The sequence below is a fragment of the Amaranthus tricolor genome, chromosome 13 (assembly GCF_026212465.1).
Source record: "Amaranthus tricolor cultivar Red isolate AtriRed21 chromosome 13, ASM2621246v1, whole genome shotgun sequence".
In the NCBI taxonomy this organism is placed as follows: domain Eukaryota; kingdom Viridiplantae; phylum Streptophyta; class Magnoliopsida; order Caryophyllales; family Amaranthaceae; genus Amaranthus; species Amaranthus tricolor.
The window spans coordinates 2,386,439-2,409,251 of NC_080059.1; the positions used below are offsets into that span (position 1 = coordinate 2,386,439).

Below are 22,813 nucleotides of genomic sequence, written 5' to 3' on the forward strand. Positions count from 1 at the left end.
TAGGATTTCAACCATCAATTTTATTTTTTCTGTCAGTTGATCATTTTGACCTAGTATTAGAATTCAACATGTAGACAGGATGCACACTTGTTTGAATCAGGTTAACCATTTTCATATTTCAAGCGGAATACTTAATATCAGATATAAGAAAAAAGAATATGCTACATTTGCACTTATGGTAACTCATAAGCCTTTCACGTGAGATGACATGGTAAAGCATATAATATATCCTTAGACTCTAACCATTAGAAATAAAGCGTCTCCCACAAATTTGTACTTTTCGGTCGAAATTAAGATAAAGTTTTGAAGCTTCATATCCTTAGTGGAGAGTTCTATATAATTACTGGAAGTAAAATGAAGAGTCTAGATAACAATGACGGAGTTAGTCTAGAGAGCAAGGTGTAAACAACCCTACCACATGAACACATTGTTATTAGCCCTAAATGTCAAGCCCACATATTATGACATTTAAAACCATCTTACTCATACCCATAGTTAATTACAAATCTAGTCTATATTAAGTAAAAATCTTGAGAGTAAAGGAATCTTTGTTTGAATGGATGTAATAATGTTTAGATATGAACATAAGAAGTCAAGCAAACAAGTATTGAAGCTCTAATAAAATGTATTTAAAAAGTATAATAATATAGTACTACCTTTTGTCTACTAAGTACATAAAATTCCATGTGAAAGTTCTTAATTACATAACAGGCAAAGCTTGATTAAGTTTTAAGTATCTAATATTATCAGTACATGTAAAAACAAGCTAGACTTAGCTAAGAGTCTTAGAGACATAACTGAACATGTGAATTCCCTATGTTGTTTTACATCCCCCTTTATTAGCTTGCTTGCCTACTTTTGTGCATCACTGTTTACTGCAAATTTTTTTAACTTTCCTCTCGCCTATTTTTAATTAATTGACTCAGATCAATATATATATGACGATTTAGAGTACAAATTCCAGTTTAAATTTCTCCTAATAGCGTTCATCATTAATTTAACAATAGTAAACAACTTAAGATAACTATGAAAGGCCAATTGTAAGTGTATAGAGAAAAAAATATGTTTTCATTTTGATAGTTTGTGGCTAATAATATTTATTAAAATACTAACTAAAAATATAGTCGAATTAGTTAATTGAGATTTTGTTTAAAATCATCTAATTATATATTGTCACAATTACAAATTTTTTTTGGCTATACACATAACTCAAAATATGAACAATATAAATATTGTATTAATTAGATACTTTATTTTTTCTTACGTATTTTTTTTATTATTTTTATTATTTTAAATTTGCAATATGAAAATTTTTTAAATGATATGATAATGTTTAAAGATACAAGAATTTAAGTACAAGATTGTATGGGTAGAGAGAGAAGAGTGAAAAGATAAAAATGAAGTTTGTTGCACCAATTTTGATGAATTTCACAAGAAAAACCAAACCAAAGTTGGGCAATTTCCAAGGCCTACTAGTATCATTCTCTACCTTATTTGGCTATTCTTTCAAGTTATTTCCCCATGTCATGACAAATTTATGAGAACCAATTTTGTATTTTGTTTTGCCTTTAAAAAGACCTACCTTTTTATATATTCTCCAAGTCACTTCATTTCCTAAATTTTGTATTTTTTTTGTCAATAAGCAAAGTGTAAAATAAATGTAGTGTACAATGATTTATTTGTCAAGTAACCAACTTTAAGTATGAAAGTAACGCAGACCCTTCTCATATCTAGAATTGGTTGAGATTTAAACATTTGACCTCTTATCATGCTAATTTTTAAAACCATGTTAAGAAACCAAGTAGTCGAAAATTCAAGCTGATCGTTAAACCCTATGATATATTATATACTTTAATATTATTGTGCACTATTTTTACTTTTCACTCACCTAAGTACTAACTCTAACCCCCAATCTTTTATAAAAGTTCAAATTTATTCTTGCCTTTTGAATAAATTTCAATCATTTGATATATATTAAGGTAAATATGGTAAATATTGTTGAATGAAGTATAATGCATGGCAGAATAATAATGGTTTATAGGCGTGCCAAATATATGATGATTTGATGCTGATAGACGTATTATTCATGTTGGTTTATGCCGTGTAACAACTAGAAAAACTCTGTTATAGCATTCCATTTTCAATTGAGTAAAGCTCCCTTTTTCATTCTGTGGGCGAGGTAGTCATTCTGTCTTTAGACTCTCAAGTCTTAACTATTTAATTTATATATATATATATATATATGATCTAAGAAAGATTTTAAAATGAAAAGGGTGAGAAAGATTTTTGTTTGATTTTGTTTGGTTACTATATATACAAAAAAGAATACTATGTTATAAATTAAGAACATTTTAAAAATTATTTCATAGTTACATTTCTGTATAACATAGTTACTTTTACAATTATGAGTTTTTTAGCTCAATCGTGATCATAGATTTTTTTTATTTTAGTGAAAACAAGGGTGTAGAATCCTTCTTACCCTTCTCATTTTCAAACCCTTCTCAATAGATCCCTCCTATATATATATATATATATATATGGGCGGTAAACTTGAATAATATATTGAGGAGGCAAAACTTCAAACTTTAAACTTGGGTTAAAAAAAAAATAAGGGCGGCAAATTGTTTAAATCTGACCTAATAGTTATTAAGTCTTTACTTTACCTCCGCCATTGAGTATATACTAATATTTACTTGCTTTATATCTCTATGGTTTTATAAATGATGAAGTATAGATGTTTGGATTTGTTTAATTATCATAAATGTATCTTTTCAATATATGTAGTCATGTGAATAAAATCGATTTACAAGATTAAAGAATAAGTTTTTTGATCAATTAATAAAGTAATTTTACATAAAAAAGTTTATTAAATTTTCTTTTGAGACTACTATTAATAATGACATTTCTTCTTATAAAGTAGTATTATTATTATTAATAGCAATTTCAAAGACACACAAATATATATTAATTAAAAATCAACATCTTATTTGAGGCATATGTCCCCATCTAATCGTATTGTACAGGTCTAACCCAAAAATTCTCCTAATTTGTTCACAAGTCATTTTAGTTGTGAGGCCCTAAATTTGTGACACATTTCAATTTCCACGACAGTATTTATCAATTAATTCAGCAATTCTAGCTATCCCACATCGTGTCGCATCCATCCCATTCTTTTATAGTTTATACATCATTGATTTTAAATTAATAATTAATTATTTAAATTACCATTTCTAGAATATTTTAGACAATTATTGATAAAATTAAATTACCATGTCATACACCAAACCTTAGAAAAAAAGAGAGAGGCCACCATTGTTAGAAATTTGAATATTGAAATCAATTAATTTCAATAAAAGTATATATATATATATATATATATATATATATATATATATATATATATGTATATATATATATATATATGTATATATATATATATATGTATATATATATATATGTATATATATATATATATGTATATATATATATATGTATATATATATATATATATGTATATATATATATATATGTATGTATATATATATATATGTATATATATATATATGTATATATATATATATATGTATATATATATATATATATATATATATATATATATATATATGTATATATATACATATACATATATATATACATATACATATATATATATATATATATATATATATATATATATATATATATATATATATATATATATATATATATATATATATATATATATATATATATATATATATACATACATATATATATATATATATATATATATATATATACATATACATATATATATATATATATATATATATATATATATATATATATATGTATATATATATATATATGTATATATATATATATATATGTATATATATATATATGTATATATATATATATGTATATATATATGTATATATATATATATGTATATATATATATATGTATATATATATATATATATATATATATATATATATATATATATATGTATATATATATATATGTATATATATATATGTATATATATATATATGTATATATATATATATATATATATATATGTATATATATATATATGTATATATATATATATGTATATATATATATATATATGTATATATATATATATATGTATATGTATATATATATATGTATATATATATATATATATATATATATATATATATATATATATATATATATATATATATATATATATATATATGTATATATATATATGTATATGTATATATATATATGTATATATACATACATATATATATATATATATATATATTAAAAATTATTTCATAATTACCTTTTTGTGTAACATAGTTATTTTTATAATTATGAGTTTTTGGCTCAATCGTGACCATAAATTTTTTTTATTTTAGTAAAATTAAGGGTGTAGAGTCCTTCTTACCCTTCTCATTTTCAATCTCTTCTCAATAAATCTCTCTCATATATATATATATATATATGACATTTATAAAAAAATTCAATTATAATGTCATGCATGATACACCACAACTTAAAGGAAAAGAGAGAATTAGAAATGAGAAAAATCCCAGTAAATAACATACATATTAATAGCATTAGAACTATATATATATTGATTATTTCATTGAACTTATACATTTTATTGTATGAACCAATAATCTATATTTGAAATTTTCTATTTTTCTCTAATAAGATTCAGCACTTTTCTCCTTTGCCTAACATTTTTCCTTTATGGAGTATGTAGTAATTTTTTGATTTGCTTTAAAGATAATCCCTTATAAGGTTAAATGCTAATGAGAGAAAGTGAACTTATTTTCATGAAAATCAAATTTTTATAGGTGTTTGAGGAGCATGTGAGATTGTACTCTTTTATTATGACGTTCCCTAACTTTTTTATGTTGCTATAATATATGGTACATATTTCTTCGAAAAAAACTCCTACAAATGTAATTGTTAAATAAATATATTGAAATAGTTAATAAGAGTATAAATTTCGTGTGAAATTTATGTTTATACAGTGATAACTTTGTCATCAAAACTACATAACTAGATATTTAAAAAAAACCATTTTTATTTAAAAATTTATTTAATGCACTTGTGATTTACTATTCTATCGAGGCTTTCACTTAAAGCTCATATCATTGGTCTTTAATGATATCAATTAGATTATAATCCAAATGAATTTGGTCTTATCTCAATTAGAGAAAGTATTATTTTTATCAGACAAAAATTTAAGTTTAATTTTCATCTAGACATGTTCTTCCCTCGTTCTAGTCATGTAATTGAATAAATAAATAAAAGTAATCAAATAGCAAGTTAAACTATAAAGATATGATGAATTTCGAAAGTGTGCATGCATAAGCATGAATTATGATACATCAAGTACGAGGTTAAGCTATGAACTAAAAATGCAATATAATTTAAGAAGTATTTTTCTAGGAGCATTCAATAACTCAATTCTCAAATCCCATAAAAATACACAAATTTTGTACTTTGAATATTGAAATTTGGAAAGCATTGTTCTAAATACATGAAAAAGTAGGGAAATAAAGATTTACTAACGTAAAAAAATGGAGATTGTTGATCCCAAGGGAAAATTAATTTGTGGATCCCATAAATGTAACGGAAAGGTTAAAAATAAAAAGAATTTGATAGCCTCCAAAATGGGAGTAGGGTCCTAAAATGACAAACAAAGCCAATTGCATGTTGAAAGTATTTGACAAATCCGTTGTTTTAAGTTTGTCCACCTTATTATAATGGGTAGTTTTAAAAATTTATCCACTTTAGAATACTATTTATTTTTGGAAATCTTTTTTCCCTAATATGCCCTCATTTCTCTCTCTCTCACTCCCTTATTTCTCTAGCATATTCACTCTCTCACTCATTTTTTCGTTCTTTAAATTTTATTTTTTTTTAATTTTCTGTCTCATACTTTCAATACAACCATTACTTTACACCACAATCTAATTAAAATAATATCCTCTATAATAAAAGATTCTATTTTTCTTAATAGGTGTGAAAAACTCAAATTGGACAAACTTAAAAGATCGGAGGGAGTAGTATTTTTAGTTTAATCGACTAAAAGTGTTGGTTGTATATTTGTTAGTTTTTGTACTATTAAGAAAGATGTTTGGTAAAATTATATACTGTTATTAGAGAAAAACTAGGTCAATAAGCTAAAAATTATTGTAAAAAAAAAACAAACTAGTTAATTTTTTCATTGAGGTTTAAAAGAAGTCATTTGCTAAAAACTACTATTTTGAGTTTTTGACTTATCAATCATAATCATAAATACTAATAAAAGAACTAGAAAATAACACATGTCGATTTTTTAGATATGCCAAATGTATTAATTTGATAGGACTATAATTTATTGCGCGGCAATTTATTTTCCTAAATAAATATAAAGTTAAATTAGGTAAATAAATATTATTATATTAATTCTTTATATCTATAAGAATCATAAATAAATTAATTTTATTTAAAAATTAATTTATATGTAACTAAGGAATTATTTTTGAAAAATATTTTAATTTAATATTTACAAATAATGACTTCTTAGAACTTTTCCAAATGTATCAATTTAGTATTTACATAATTTTCTCAAACAAAAGAACTTTTTTTCTTGCATTATTCTCTAAAAAATTTTATTATATATATATATATATATATATATATATATATATATATATATATATATATATATATATATATAGTTGCCACATATTTCCCTCTAACTTTATATAAACAATGTTTCAATAGATGTGGTCCATATATTTTTTCTACTAAATTTACTTAATATTTTTTTATTTTTATAGTTCTTACTTTTCCTTAATTAAATTTATTATTCGATAAAGAAATAAATTCGCCATATTAAAATTTTGATTTTTCTTTATTTAATTTTTAATAATCATTCATTGTAAAAATAACTAAAAAATATTGTATAGCTTTTCTAGCGGCAGACGACAATGCACCAATCAGCATATTTATTACGACCCACATGGCCAAAACTTGTTCTCTCTTTTATTTTTTTCCCCAACTTCCTGTTAGGAGTACATACCATAAATATATTATTGTGTATATATATAACACTTAAGTAATAATAATAATAATAATAATAATAATAATAATAATAATAATAATAATAATAATAATAATAGGAGTATTACAAGACTGGTACTATAATAATTGTAGTAGCATTATTATGGCATTCCCCACAATCTATTATGATATAGAAGTATTATATATTGTTATTGTTATATATATTTTCATTTTTCTCTCATAAAAAGAACCAACCAAGAAGTAGCTTATATTCATATACAACCCAACTACATAAGAGAGAGAAAGTGTATAATTATACATACACTACAATCATATATAGAGAGAGAGAAGTCACAAACAACAAGAAGAAAGATAATCAAAAAAACAAAGAAATTAAAATAAAAAAATTGAGAGGAAAAAATGGAAGTTGTAGGCTTGAAGATGGAGGAAACTGAGCTAAGTCTCGGGCTTGGGCTCGGGCTGGGGTTTTCTGGTGGTGGAGAGAAGGTTGCAGAGGTGGTGGTGCAGAAGAGTGGAAATAAGAGAGGATATTCTGAAACAGTAGATTTGAAGTTGAATTTGAACAATAATAACAAAAATAATAATGATACTGGAAAAGAACAGACTGCTACTTCATCTGATCCTTTGGATCTCATCAACAATGATAAATCTTCTGTTGCTGTTTCTTCTAAGGAGATTTCTTCTAAGCTTAATGCTGATTCTGTCAAGCCTCCTGCCAAGTAAGTCTATTATTGTTTTATATTTGTCTCGTCTGCTTTTTGCACTAAATAATATATATGTTTCAACCTAAATCATAAAATTATATATTAATTAAAAATTATTTCGTATGTTCTCCGTTTTTTTTAACAGCTACAGTTCACTCAAAACGCTCTAATATTAAAAGGAAAAAGTGTAGTTATAAGTTAAAAAACAAAAAGTGTATATATATTAGGGTAAATCTTTTTAACAAAATCTCATATAAATTTGCGACAATAATATTATTTTAAAAGCTATTTTTATTAATTGTGTTAATTTGTTATGAAAACTAGCTAAGATTTTTGTATGTTCCAATGAAAAATTATTTTCTTAGCTAATATGATAAATTGATGATCATATAAAAAATTTAAATTTTACATAAACATATACTAACTCAATTTCTAATTAGTATAATATAATCTTGAGTTTTTTTAATTTATATAATTACTATGTATTAAATCCTTTCTTTTGTTTTATATATATTAATATAACCCATTTCGTTTAATAAATATGTCGGTGTTCATATATACTCCCTTCCTCCACCATTTGAGTGAGTTTGCTCATTTGGAAAAATAAATAAAAAATAATTAAAAAGGCAAATTCAAAATATAAGTCTAAACAAGTTGAAAAGCTATTATATTATATAATATGGGTGATACATGAATTGAACTAATTAAGTAGGAGTGTGTATATAAATCTAGGATCCATGCATCTTGGATTTGTAAAAATAACAAGTAATTACTTCAATAATTAGTACTAAATTGTTATATATAAATAATGTCAATAATAGTGGTATAAATTGGAGGTCCATAAAATATTTTAATTTTATTCATTTTCTTCCAGAGAAGTTTTGATATATCTTCATTTCACAAAAATAAAAGTATAGTAATGCTTGGGTATCATTTTATGTTTATTATAAAAGTAGAGATAGTATATGTCCCCTTACAAAATATTGTTAATGTCCATGCATCAAATTTTGAGGAGAAAAAAGAAAAGGAAAGATTTCTTGATTTTTAAACTCAAATAAACAAAATCATAATAATCAACATCATATGCAAAAACTTATCATGTCCTTCATCATAATTAGTTTTATATACATCAGGGCCTAATTAACCAACAATTGTTTTATATTTTTCTTACATAAAATCAAATAAATTGTATATATGCATCTCATCAAATAGTGTACTTAAGCTTATTATATTACATAAATATTTTAACTTGATGTTAAATACTTTGGTTAGAAAAAAAAAATCATCGTTATTTACTTATAAGATCAATTAATTTTTTTTAAAAAGTCGTTGTTACTAATAGTTTAAGGTTTCAACTCACCATTATAATAGAGATTCGATTATCAGTTTACACTATCTATCAGTTTTTCTTATTTGTACAGAATTCTCCTTACTTATATTAAACAAAAAATTTAAATGATGTAGGGCACAAGTTGTGGGTTGGCCTCCAGTGCGATCATACAGAAAGAACATGCTGGCAGTTCAAAAGAGCAGCCCGGATTCCGAGATGACCGAGAAGCCGATGGGTGGTGGCTTGGTGAAGGTGAGCATGGATGGTGCACCTTACCTACGTAAGGTAGACTTGAAAATGTACAAGAGTTACCAAGACCTTTCTGTTGCTTTGGGCAAGATGTTTAGCTCTTTTACCCTAGGTAAATTAATTAATTAATTAATACTCATGAAAATTAATTTTAGTAAATACTTTAATTAATTTTACCCTTGTAATAAAAATTACTCTATCAAAACGTTACTTAACAATTAAATATTTTAAAGGATATATGCTGCATGAACAGTTTTTTATTAAGTATATTTTTATGTCTAATTAATTCATAAATTTTAAATTGATGGTTGAAATTAACTACATAATATTAGGTAATTATGGAGCTCAAGGGATGATTGATTTCATGAATGAGAGCAAGTTAATGGATCTCCTTAATGATTCTGATTATGTGCCTACATACGAAGACAAGGATGGAGATTGGATGCTTGTTGGTGATGTCCCATGGGAGTAAGTCAATTATTCTTTTATTTTTTCGTTTATTAACAAGAGCGAATCCAAAATTCTGGTGTTAGATATTAATCAAACATTTATCTCTGTATGTGTTGATGAAGCAACTCTGATGTCAATTTTCCGTATTACTTCTTTTATTTTTTTTGTTTTTTCAGTTTACTTTTTACAATTTTTAAAATAATTTTCAAGCATCAATATATATAATAATGCATTATAAAAAACTATAAAAAATATATGATAATAAAGTATACATCAAATTTAACGAGATCTCACATGAATATATTAGGAGTATCTTTTATATGACTCTCAAAAACCATATTCAAACTTTTTTTTCCTTAAAGTAGAATATTCTAAATGAAAAAAAATATTAGATCAAGACAGAGGGGATGAATTAATGTTCTTAATCAAAGTATAACCTAGCTAGGAAGACCCAGGCCTAAATTCCTCTACTTTTGTATTACTATATTTTTGTATTTAGTATAATTAGCATTAATTGATAAATTAATTATGGTTGTTTTTATTTTTTTAAAAGGATGTTTGTGGAGTCATGCAAACGACTTCGTATCATGAAAGGAAAGGAGGCTGCTGGACTTGGTTAGTAATCAATTCCTTATTATTTCCATTTTGCTCTTCATATACCAACAATTAATTGCTATGCGTGAAAATTCATATCTTTATAAATTGTTATGGTCTAATAAATTAATGATATACTTCATATAATAGTAGGGTTTTAGTCATATTATTTTTCACTAATATAATCAGCTTGTTATTTTACCAAGAACAATGATGATTATATATAACTCAAACTTACATTTAATTAATTAAAATTACAATAATTGAGTTGCCTTTTGAAATAATTGAATATATATTTTTGTTAATAAATCGAATCCTAAAAAGATTACCAATATCTTTAATTGATACTAACATGCATCAAGCCTTAAATCCTATTCGATTTTTTTAAAAAGTTATTTACAAATATTTGACTAATTTTGATTGAGTTAGTAAAAATAATGTCAAAGAATCAACTCAACTAACCTCATATTCACATAGTGACTCTACCAGTACTGCTTACGTCATGTTTTTAAAATATAAAAAAATATAGTCAAGTAAAATTTAATTTAATTCGTCTCATTATATATTTTTATTATAAATTTTTATATAGTTTTACATAAGGTGCAAATATTTAATATTAATTAACGGTTAAAATAAATCATTAGATAGTATTAAAACAAGATGATAATGTAGCAGCAGCAACTAAAAATATTAAACCAATCTAAGTTTTCTTAATTTAATTTTGACTATTTTTTGATAAGTTTATTAAAACAAGTATCATATTTATTGAAAAATTCAGCTCCAAGAGCCATGGAGAAGTGCAAGAACAGGAGCTAAGCTAGAAGAATGCCAGAATGGTACAACACAGCCTGTTCCTTTGATCTTAAGGACATCATCATCAAAAGGGTGCCTAACAGATGGATTGAACAGGGTGAATTTGTAATATTTCCCTGTGTTTATCTTACTTTTATTTATTTTATTTTTTTTTATTTTGGAATTTCTTGTACTATGATTTGGTATAGATTCATCATATTACTACTACTAAAAGTCTGTGAGTTGTATGGTGCTGAAATTTATGAGTAGACATAGAAACAGTAACTAAATTATGTCCACAAATTAAGACTATGTTTGGCTGCCCCCATTATGTTTGTGTTATGTTTTTCCCTTTCTGTTAATCATGGTTTGCCTTTAACAAAATACTATAATTACAGTTTTAGTCATGCTGCTTGTGAATTCTAATTGCAATCAATGCAATCACTTTAGTTTTCATAAAAAATATTCCTTTTCTTTTTAATTTCTATTAGTATAATAAAGAAATAAACAACCAAATTTAGGTTGAATGTATTCTGATCATGATTCAAGTCATTTATTTAAAGTTGAATGATACTATTTTATTATACAATTATGTGTCAATGTAGTAGTCTTCATCATCATCATACCTAGTGTATTTCATTCATAGGGACCTATGAGCAGGGTCTGGGGAGGAAAGGAAGACGGCAGCCCATACCCATTAAGGAGGATGCGGTCAAAGAGTCCCTCGGCTCAAAACTGATTCTTCGAAGAAGTTTTTTTGTTTTTTTTTTTTTGCCTTTACTCGACGACCTACACCATAAGTTTGACCTATAACAATAATTAACAGATAAATATAAATAAAAACTAAGCATATAAAACTGAGCATATAAATAAAGGAAAAGTAAAAACTAATTTAAAAGAGTCAAAGGGCGATATAAAAAAGGCAATGAACAAGGACCTCAACAAGTAAGGGGAAATACTCAGTAATCTAGGTTATGAATAAGACACCTTTAAGTACCCCTATCCCTGGTCAGGTCTGCAGAGAGTTGTAACTCATGCATGTCTCTTTTTATCTGTTCCTCCCATGTTCTCCCTTGTTATCAGTAATAATAGTTGTGTAATTTATAACATATTTTTTATTTTATTTAAAAAAATGAATATAATTTCTTCTTTCATTGGATTCTATGAACCAAACAATCTCCATATTATATGGTCTTTTTATAAATTAGTTGTCTGCATCAATAAATAAATATATAAAGTGGGGACTGAAATAATGTGCATGTTCCATGAGTTGGGTGAGTGAGGGAGCAAGATCATGTGGATGTTGATGGTGAGAGTTGGCATTTATATTTCTTTGTCAATCTGTTTAGGCCACACTATATATATATATATATATATATATATATATATATATATATATATATATATATATATATTTGATCAACATTTTCTTGTTATTTTCATTATAATCTTTATCACAATTGTTACTTTATATTATGATTTATGAATATGTTCGATCATCTTTTTATTTTTCTATTCTATATTATTACTTTCTTTCAATTTTCAAAACAATATAGCAACTTCCTACATATATAGATATAAGCATATAAATGAAAAATATTACTCCTATATATCAAGTATTATTCAACATATTTGATAATTGAACAATGCATGATGCACATAATTGGTTTCACTTCATCTAATTCAAAATGTTAAGTCATGTTTTGAAGTTTTTGCACACTTTTGTTAAAAGGCCGAGGCATCATATTAAAAAATTTATATTTTTATTTCTTATAAAAATAGAAGAATTTTCACAATCCAAATTTTTCTTGCATTTGAAATTTTTAAATATTTTTGTCGAATTATTTAAAAAATACGGTTAAAAAAGAAGAGTATTTTTAAGGAGGACTAAAAACAATCCAGAGTTAAACCATGAATACTTTATAAAAAAATTGATAGACTATGAATTGAGAGATATATATTTCAAATAAAATTAAGAGATGTACTTTGATGAAAAAAAGTATTTTGGATGGAAAGGAGCAAGTACTCCTATTAATTACTTTAAAGCAAACTTATGAACGCTATACTTTTTCTATTCTATTATAGTTGCATTTAAAAGTGATATTTTTTCACATAATATGTCACAATCAATTGTAAATTTATAAAACCGATGTAGTGTATTACTTGTGTTACTCTTAAATAGATCATCATCATCTTACCCAGTATATTCCGCTCATAAAAAACTATAATCAGAGTCTGTGGTCCTACTCTTTAGATAGAATTATGCCAAAAGGGAGCATGGGGCCAATGGTAGAGTGAAGGACCAAATATATATTTCATTTATTAATATTCAAACCGCATTTTATAAATTTAATTAGTGATAGAAATAGTCAACTTTTTGTTTGGAAGATGAGCTATAAAGTTCAAAAAAAATTTAAAAGAGACACACATATATATATATATATATATATATATATATATATATATATATATATATATATATATATATATATATATATATATAAAAGATAGTAGTAAATAAGTTAAATGACTTTTTTGTATTTTATTTCTGATGGGAATATGTAACTACTTTTTTCTATGAGAAGTAATATATAACTACTTCAAAGAATGTTCATTGTTTTAATGTAATATAAAAAATGTATTTAATGTCCAACTTTGTTATAATATCTTTCTTTTCTTCTTCTTTTTTTTTCTTAAAAAATTGATTAAATTGCATTTACACAAATAAAGGGAAAAAGTATCTTCAATTCATAATGAAAGTAGGTAGTCATAGATAATACAAAAAATGCTATATATAAGCGGAAGTAATCATTTTTCATTGTAATTTTATATTTATTAGAAAGAAATAATTATACATAGTTCTTAGAGCTAGACATAAAAAAATAGCTAAATATAAAAACATTAAATACTAATTAAACAATCAATTGACGCATAATTTTATGTTTTTTAAACACTTTGTCTAGCAAGAGTTTTGCAAGAAAATCAAAAAAAGTCCTTAGAGGTACCTCTCAGTTACTTTAGTGTTGATAACATTTACGGTCTATTTGGTAATTGTTACTAAATTATGTAAATAAAAATAATTCGTTGTGTAAATTTTTATAATATTTTTTATATCATTTCTACAGTACTGAAAGTTTAATCCTAAAAAAGTTATGTTTCTTCACAATTTTTCATTACCATTTAATAGGTGATACCACATGTTTAAATGATAGCAATGAAATGAATTTTATGAAGAAAATAAGTTTATTAAAAAAATATAATCATGATCATAAAACTTATTAAGAAATATTTCTACTAAAATTATACTAACTTTTCATTATTATTATTATCATTATTTAGTGCTAATTAAAATTATACTAAATTGTTTTAGTCAAGGGTTGCAAACTAAAGAAAATAGAATGTAAAAAGTGTGAGTCATGAAATATGACATGTGTTAATAAAGGATAGGGATAGAGAATTAATAGGGATAATCACAATTAACAAGGAGATAACTAGTGATAAGTGATATATGTAATGTACAGTTGATATAAGGTTTGCCTCAACTGAGGGAACTGCGTTCAGTAAATCACTCAAAAAGTTGTGTTGACCATTTATCTTGGATCACTCATAAGCTCAACTTCCCACCATATTACCATTTATGGAAACAATAAATTAGTATAATAAATTATTATGCTTATTATAAAAACATTTAAAAATTCCAAGTGTGCTTACCAAACTATCACATATTTTTTATCATTTTCTCACGCTTTTAATATTATTCATATAATTTAGTGGTCTTATTTTATACTTCTATTGTAATGATATATTTTCTCTGTTTCATTATACTTACTATATTTGACTTTTTACACAATTCAATGTGTTGTTTTGATCATTTATATATCGAATTATACACATCTAAAAATTGTAAAAACTTAATATTATGAAAGTATGAGATTAGACGATTTGAACAAGATCCCACTTGATTATATTTTTTCTTACACATTAACTGCAATATACAAAATAAGCTTAAACGATGAATAGTGTCAAAAACCCTTACGTAGCGAGTATTTCAGAACGTAGGAAGTACTTGCTATATTTCAATTATAGACACATCATTCAAGTTTATTTTATATATCGCGACTAATCTGTAAGAAAAAATATAGTCAAATGAGATTTTATTTGAATCGTCTAATCGCATACTTTTATAAAATTAATTTTTTATAATTTTTAGATATGCATAGTTCAATATATAAATTATCAAAGTAACACATAAGATTGCAAAAAATGAAATATAACAACTATAATAAACGAAAAAAATATTTATATTAATTATTAGTATTACAATATCTTAAAATGACCGTGAGTTTTAAAGATACAAAGATGTAGGTTTTAGGAATGGAGTAACTATTAAGTCAAAAGTCAAACTGTGGCTAAATTTCAAAGAAATTGAATCAAGGAGCTCATTATAGAGACACTACTGTCTGACTTTTCCCCTGTCTCACTCTTTAAGTATATGATTTTAAGTGATAAGACATTAGGCTTTATTCACCTGCCATTAGGCATAAGATTGCATATAGGGTGATACTATTTTTCGTCGCCCTTTTCATTTTATCGCCACCCTCTCTGTAAAATTATATTTTTGCCCCTGTATTTAAAAAAATTATAAAATTGCCACTATACTTAAAAATTAATTAATAAATGTAAATCACGCTTAATAACACTAATAAGAATTTAATGCGTAAGATTTGTCTATATATATGGAATTCTGAGATGCGTATGAAGTACGAATTCAAACACGGTACTATCTCTCTAAAAACTGGTATTATCTCTCTAAAAAGTGTTAAAGAAGTGGTAACCCATAATTGGTTAAATATGGCTAACGAAAGCGACTATGAGTCGGATGCGGTACGTAAAGTTGTCGTTGGAAAATTAAAAAAAAAAAAAAAAGGCGCACAAATCTGGGCGGCTGATCCATGGTTCAGGCGCACAGATCTGGGCGGCTGAACCATGGTTCAGGCGCACAAATCTGGGCGACTGTGAATTTTTTTTTTTTTCCGTATTAATTTTTTTTAAATTATTATTATTACTATTTTTTATTTTCCGTATTAATTTTTTTTAATTTCCGTATTAATTTTTATTGTTGATAAATTTAAATTTTTAAGATTTTTTTATTTACGTAATGTTTTTTATTTGTTGTTGTTGTTGTCATTATTATTATTATTATTATTATTATTATTATTGTAGTCATTAATGTACTTAATTTATATTATTTATATTTCAAATTTGCAAGAGTTTGAAAACTTTGGAGACAACGTAGACTACTCCGGTAGCTTTGTTACGGATAGGGAATTTATCTCCTTAGATGAGTTACATAGTTGGGCCGATGCGATAGCAATAACAATCGGTTTTCAATTTACACGTGCTTCTTATAAAAAGAAAGAAGGACGTTCTAGAGTTAGTGTCTATTTAAGATGTCACCGCTATGGTAATATTAGGGGTGATGTACATAATCTAGATAATACTGCCCGACCTGGTTCTAAAAGTAGAAGTTGCGGGTATAAATTTATGATTGTAGGAAGTAGTCGTAAACCACCAGAAAGACCTTGGACGGTAAGGGTGTGTCCTGGTGAAAAGGGAAAACATAACCACCCGTTCTTGGTGTACAGAGATGGTCATGTAAGGGCAAATAGGATTAATGTAGACATTCGGGAGCACATACGACAGCTTAGTGCAACCGGAATGCAACCGGCCTTTATTATGAATTCTATTAGAGATAATTTTCCTGGTTTTTATGCTAGTATGAATCAGATATATAATATTAGACAATCAATAAGGAGAGAAGAGATGGAGGGTAGGACTCCCCTTCAACACTGTCTTCATATGGCCACAGAACTTAATTATGTGGTCTGGACAGACTTGGATAACGAAGGGCAATTAAGCAGACTATTAATTGCAAATCCTACCTCTATCCAAATGATACGTACGTGGCCGTATGTTGTGCTGATAGATACAACGTACAAAACGAACAAACAAAAGTGGCCACTATGTGAAGTGATCGGAATGACGCCAACCAATCACAATTTCTTGGTTGCGTTTTGTTTGATGCGAGATGAGGCGGCTGTGTCGTATTCGTGGGTGCTGCAGAGATTGAGAGATATTTTCGGCACTGCTCAGACTCCTAGCGTCATTGTAACCGATCGAGACGAAGGTTTATCTGCAGCTATTCGTGACGTCTTCCCAGGTGAAAAGGCTTTGCTGATTCATTATTGTGGTTATATCTAATGATAATGTCTTAATTACGTTCAATGTTTTGTTTAATGTAGATGTGCGGCATTTGTTATGCATCTGGCATATTGGCAACGACGTTGAGAACATGGTGGACAAGTTGTGTGGCGGCAAGAAAAATCAACAAGGGCAGGTATTCAGGAAAAGTAGATGGAACCCCTTGGTTGAAAGTTCTACGATCGAGGAATATGAAGATAGATGGCAAGTGATCGTCAGTACGTGGTCGGTTAGGAACAAAAAGGTCGTTCGGTATTTGACTGGAACATGGATTCCACTGAGAGAGAAATTTGTCCGTGCGTGGACGAATGATTGTTTACACTTGGGTAATCGGACTACCAGCAGAGTTGAAAGCCAACACTCGTCTTTTAAGTATTACCTTGGTAACGGTAATAGCTCATTCGATACCCTTTTCAAAAGGGCGCACGCACAGATTACAAATCAGCAAGCTACAATCCGACAAGCGCTACAGGATTCCATGTCTTCTGTACCAAGATCGATGCGACAGCATTACTTTAGACCTCTAACGCATGTCGTTGACGGGGGTTCAAATCCGCAACCTTAGCAGGTAGTCTTGCCAGTGGAGCGAATCGACTGGGCCATTCATTCAGGAACTGAAAACACAAAAGGATAATGTCCGTTATTAATTCATTAAAAAAAAATCTGAAAAAAAAAATGATAATAAAACTCACGTATTCAGATCTGCTCTGAGAAGGACCAGGACCGGAAGTAGGCCCTTCGTCCGAGGCTATGTACGAGTGTGAGCACACTTTGAACCAATCAACGTAATTAGGTTCAGCCTCAAAAGGAACAGAAGCCCGATGAAGTCCCTGCTCAACAAGGCGGGCACTATAGGGGAACCTACTCCATGCCTCCAAATATACAGCAGAAGAAGGAAAGGTCACGTAGTAGGTACCGTGTGCCGGTCGGACAGCCTTGGCTGGTCTAATAGGAGCGGGAGGAATAGCCTGCACGAACCCAATCTGTCGCAATGTCCGCTCCGGCAAATACACCTCCACAACATCAAAGCACGTGATACCCCCGATTACGGTGGTGCGTGGGTGATCATTCAGCAACGCACCAGCAGCAGAATTGTAGGGAGTCCATTCAACCTGCATACAAGCGAAGTTCACAAAAAAATACTATAAATTGAAAACAACATGCATGACAAAATGTAATGTACAGTACCTGAGTCTCCGTCATTGAATCAAGAACCTTGCGGCAGTCCCTCAACCTGTCCAGCTCACGACATGGTTTTTTCGGTGTCCACATCTCCGCCCTAGTCATGTTTGGCACATCTTCTCGGCGAGCATGAGGGCGGAAAGCGGGAAAGTACTCATAGATCCATGTCTGGAGCAATATGAGGCATCCAGCAATGGTCTTGCAACCAGCCCTAGATGCCATTCCGAGCTGCCTGTACAAGAACGCCAAGGTCACCGCACCCCAGGCCACATCCTGCTGATCGTCGTTCACGGCAAGTATCGGGTGAGGTCGCATGCCAATTCTGGACTTATCCGCCAACAAGGTAGAGCCGATGACAGCCATGTAGTATGCTGTCTTCTGGGTATCCATGGCCTGCGACCTATGACACAGCCGCATCAATTCAGCAACGGTTATGCATCCGCCGGTGAATGAACCTTTACGCCGAAGCTCAGACAGAGGCTCCCCGAACAGATTGGTGATACCAACCTCCCACTCCGCCTCCGAAGGCTCAGCCGGCAAAGAACCTTCAATAGAAATACCCAATATGCGTTGCACGTCGTGCAACATAATCGTCATCTCTCCCCAGGGCATGTGGAAGGTGTTCGTATCCGGCTGCCACCTCTCGACGAACGCAGATATCAAAGCACAATCGATGTGCTGGTGCATAATGACCGGTAGTCGGCCGAGGGAAGTGGCAGGTAGAACATCGTTTAGCGCATCGGACATATCCTTCAGTCCGATGATGGACTCCACCGGTCTCTTCCTAATACGGCATTCTAGAATCGGAGGCGTACGCTCGGAGCCGTCATAAATAAGTTTAGATATGTGCCCGCCATAGCTAGGGATCAGTCGCGTATCTGTCGGCCCACCGGGCTGGGGTGATGTCACTAACCAGTCCGTGTTAGAGGACTGTGAGGGCCTGCTCTCCTGTGGCGGCTGATTATCGACAAAACTACGTCCTGCGCGCTCAGATGCGGCAGAAGAACTCGGGCCACCCCGGGCAAATCTGCCGTCGGGGCCGCGAACAACAGCCCAGTCCACTTGGCGACACTCAGTACCTTGGAACTGAACATCATCAGCATCATTATCATCATCACTATAAACCCCCCAACTACTCTGGAGGCTATCAGCCTGGTCATCAATAGGAGTACGCACTTGGTTCAGCGTACTCGACCTTTGGGCCTCACTGTGTCTGACAGTCTCTTCATGCCTAGCCCTCCTAGTAGAACCCGTCACCCCCCTCTCATGCGGGTCCCCTCTAAGTAAAGTAGGCCTTGAACTATTACCTCTCAACAATTGCCTAAAAAAACCTTTTCCTTTTCCTTGATTACCAGTCATTTTCTACAATTTTTACAGTTTTATTCAAAGATAAATAATAATTTAACAACAAAAAAATTAACATACAAATTTACACTAATAATTTATAAAACAACACATGAACATATTTATAATAATAAAAAAAATAACAATCACATTAATAATAACATAATTAATTATAATAACATTAACATATATTTAATAAAAAAAAAATACAATCACAATAATAATAAAAATAAAATTAATAATAATAACATTAACAACAATAATAACATACTTCAAAATTTAAATTAATTATTCCTAAATATAACGAAAAAAAAAATTAAAAAGGGAGGCGCCCAGATCTGGGCGGCTGGACCCCGGTTCAGCCGCCCAGATCTAGGCGCCTCCCTTTCATTTTTTTTTTCTTTTGCATTCAAAACAATATATAAAATTTACTAAAAAATATAAAAATTACACATTACAACATACAAATTTACAATAATAATTCAAAATTTATATTAATTAATCCTAAATACACGAAAAAAAAAAAATTCAAAACGAGGCGCCCAGATCTGGGCGCCTGTACCCCGGTTCAGGCGCCTAATTTTGGGCGCCTGAACCGGGGTCCAGCCGCCCAGAACTGTGCGCCTCCTTTTCATTTTTTTTTTCTTTTGCATTCAAAACAATATATAAAATTTACTAAAAAATATAAAAATTACACATTACAACATACAAATTTACAATAATAATTCAAAATTTATATTAATTAATCCTAAATACACGAAAAAAAAAAAATTCAAAACGAGGCGCCCAGATCTGGGCGGCTGTACCCCGGTTCAGGCGCCTAATTTTGGGCGCCTGAACCGGGGTCCAGCCGCCCAGATCTGGGCGCCTCGTTTTGAAATTTTTTTTTTTTCCTTTTGCAACTAATTAAATTAAAAATAACTTACCTCGATTAATAATTTGGGGATTGTACTTAATTTTTGCTCCGAGATTTAGCTTTAGTGAGTTGTATTTAGTTGTAGTGAGAATAATTTTAGGTGGAGTGTGGTATATATAGGAATTTTACCCTTAATGGCAATGTTGTTAATTTTTTATAAAGTAAGGGTAAAATGGTAATTTGCGGTGATAAAATGAAAAGGGTGGCAGAATATAAGAATTGGGTGCATATATTCAACTTCCTCAAATATTATGCATATATTCAACTTCCTCAAACACTATGCATATATTCAACTTCCTCAAACATTGTCTAGCACAAACCGCTTACTGGCATCGGAATAATGTAACAATTATTTTTACAATTAACTTGCAATTTAACATTCTAAATATGCTGCTTCTGACTCCTAGTCTCCTACTGAAAGCGCAAGCCTCAAAGAGGTTCAACAAAGAAAAAGAAATGAAAAATATAATGCAAAAATGAACACAAGTGTTTATGAGGTATCTTGAATACCTCCCCCTCAAATATAGTTTATTATAATGAATTCAACAATTACAAGTATAATAAATCTCCCTTATCTTTAGAACAATCTCTCAAGATCACAAATACTAAAGCAAAGTAAGAACACTCTCAAGTTTCTAACAATGCAATAGCCCTCTCAACAATATGTGTGTTTTGTGGTGAATGTTACTATGAGTGATGAATCCTATTTATAGCCAAGATATTCATCACTCTTAGTATTCCCTCATAAATCACCATAAACATACATGTAACATCTCAATTAACATCCTAATTAACTATGACAATAAACAATAGAAGTAATGCACCACATTATTGCATAGACATTACAAATTCTGACCAAAACAGAATCCAAAGTAGTCTGCTGAACTTCCACTCGACCCGAGCCACTATCTCGCTCGGTCGAGCGTGCTTCCAGGAAAGCTACTGACTTGTTCTGGACTTCTTGCTCGACCAAGCCAACACCGCTCGACCGGTTGAGCCAGACATAGCTCGATCGAGCACCTGGTCGAGCCGCTCACAGTCTGTTTCTCTTCTTGTTGCTTTGATCAAACAACTCTCATCAACCGTTCCAAACCTTAAACCACCCATATTCGACACATCTTTATCGACCCTCTCTAAAGTACAAGACAAAGCATGTTCGATTATATGTTTAAAGTTAACGTCATAATTAAGATTATTGGTACTTGCTTTAACAATCCTACCATCTCCAAATAACAATCCACCAAAGCATGGAAAGAATGCAGTTGATAAGCCTCACACATTATAATAACTTTTGAAAGAGAATAGCTTGAATCCAACAATAGTAGTACAATGTGTAGAAGATGAGTGAAAAAACAGAGATGAACAACAGACATAACAAACAAATGTTTTTGAGGTGTCTAGATACTTCCACTCAAAAAATAATTACTTTCATTAATATACTAAACAATACATTAATGACAAACCACACTCTTGAGATCAAGCTCTAAAGATAGTAATTTCATTCAACAATGGAGATAACCCATAAACTAATACAATGAAGAACACAACTCTAATGGTTTACACAGACCCTAGTTTCTCTCATGTATTAGCCTCACTCTCATACTTCTAAACCTGATTTAGGACCATATATATAGCCCCTTATGTTTAGAATAACCTTAGTATAAGTTAGGATTTAATCCTCAATCATTCAGCCCACAAACAGAACACTGTTTTGGCTTGTTGTAGTCCACTCGAGCTGAGCCTTCAGATCCAACTGTTGTGTTGCTACTTCGATTGGCTCCCTTCCCTTTGTACCTTGCCTTGATCAAGGCACAAATCAAAGCTCATTTGGTGCACTCTTGAATTTATCAAGACCTTCCTTGCCTTGCCCAATGCATGCACCACACTTATGTAGTCATGTTCTTC

The 22,813-nt window shown here is 29.2% G+C and overlaps 1 protein-coding gene across 1 annotated transcript; it reads left to right on the plus strand.

Annotated features, from left to right (window-relative positions):
• The first annotated feature begins 7,191 nt into the window (after positions 1-7,191).
• Positions 7,192-11,567, plus strand: LOC130798569 (auxin-responsive protein IAA14-like). The gene is made up of 5 exons (XM_057661608.1): positions 7,192-7,805; positions 9,255-9,481; positions 9,702-9,837; positions 10,373-10,434; positions 11,192-11,567. Exons 1-5 carry the CDS (start codon positions 7,486-7,488, stop codon positions 11,227-11,229), a joined length of 783 nt encoding a protein of 260 aa, XP_057517591.1. The 5' UTR covers positions 7,192-7,485; the 3' UTR covers positions 11,230-11,567.
• The last annotated feature ends 11,246 nt before the right edge of the window (positions 11,568-22,813 follow it).

What these genes read in the sequence shown, in the direction of transcription:
- LOC130798569 (XM_057661608.1), top strand. Translation starts at nt 7,486, where the DNA reads ATGGAAGTTGTAGGCTTGAAGATGGAGGAAACTGAGCTAAGTCTCGGG. An exon ending in GTTTAGCTCTTTTACCCTAG is followed by an intron (nt 9,482 to 9,701) that starts GTAAATTAATTA and finishes ACATAATATTAG; the next exon opens with GTAATTATGGAGCTCAAGGG. An exon ending in AAAGGAGGCTGCTGGACTTG is followed by an intron (nt 10,435 to 11,191) that starts GTTAGTAATCAA and finishes TGAAAAATTCAG; the next exon opens with CTCCAAGAGCCATGGAGAAG.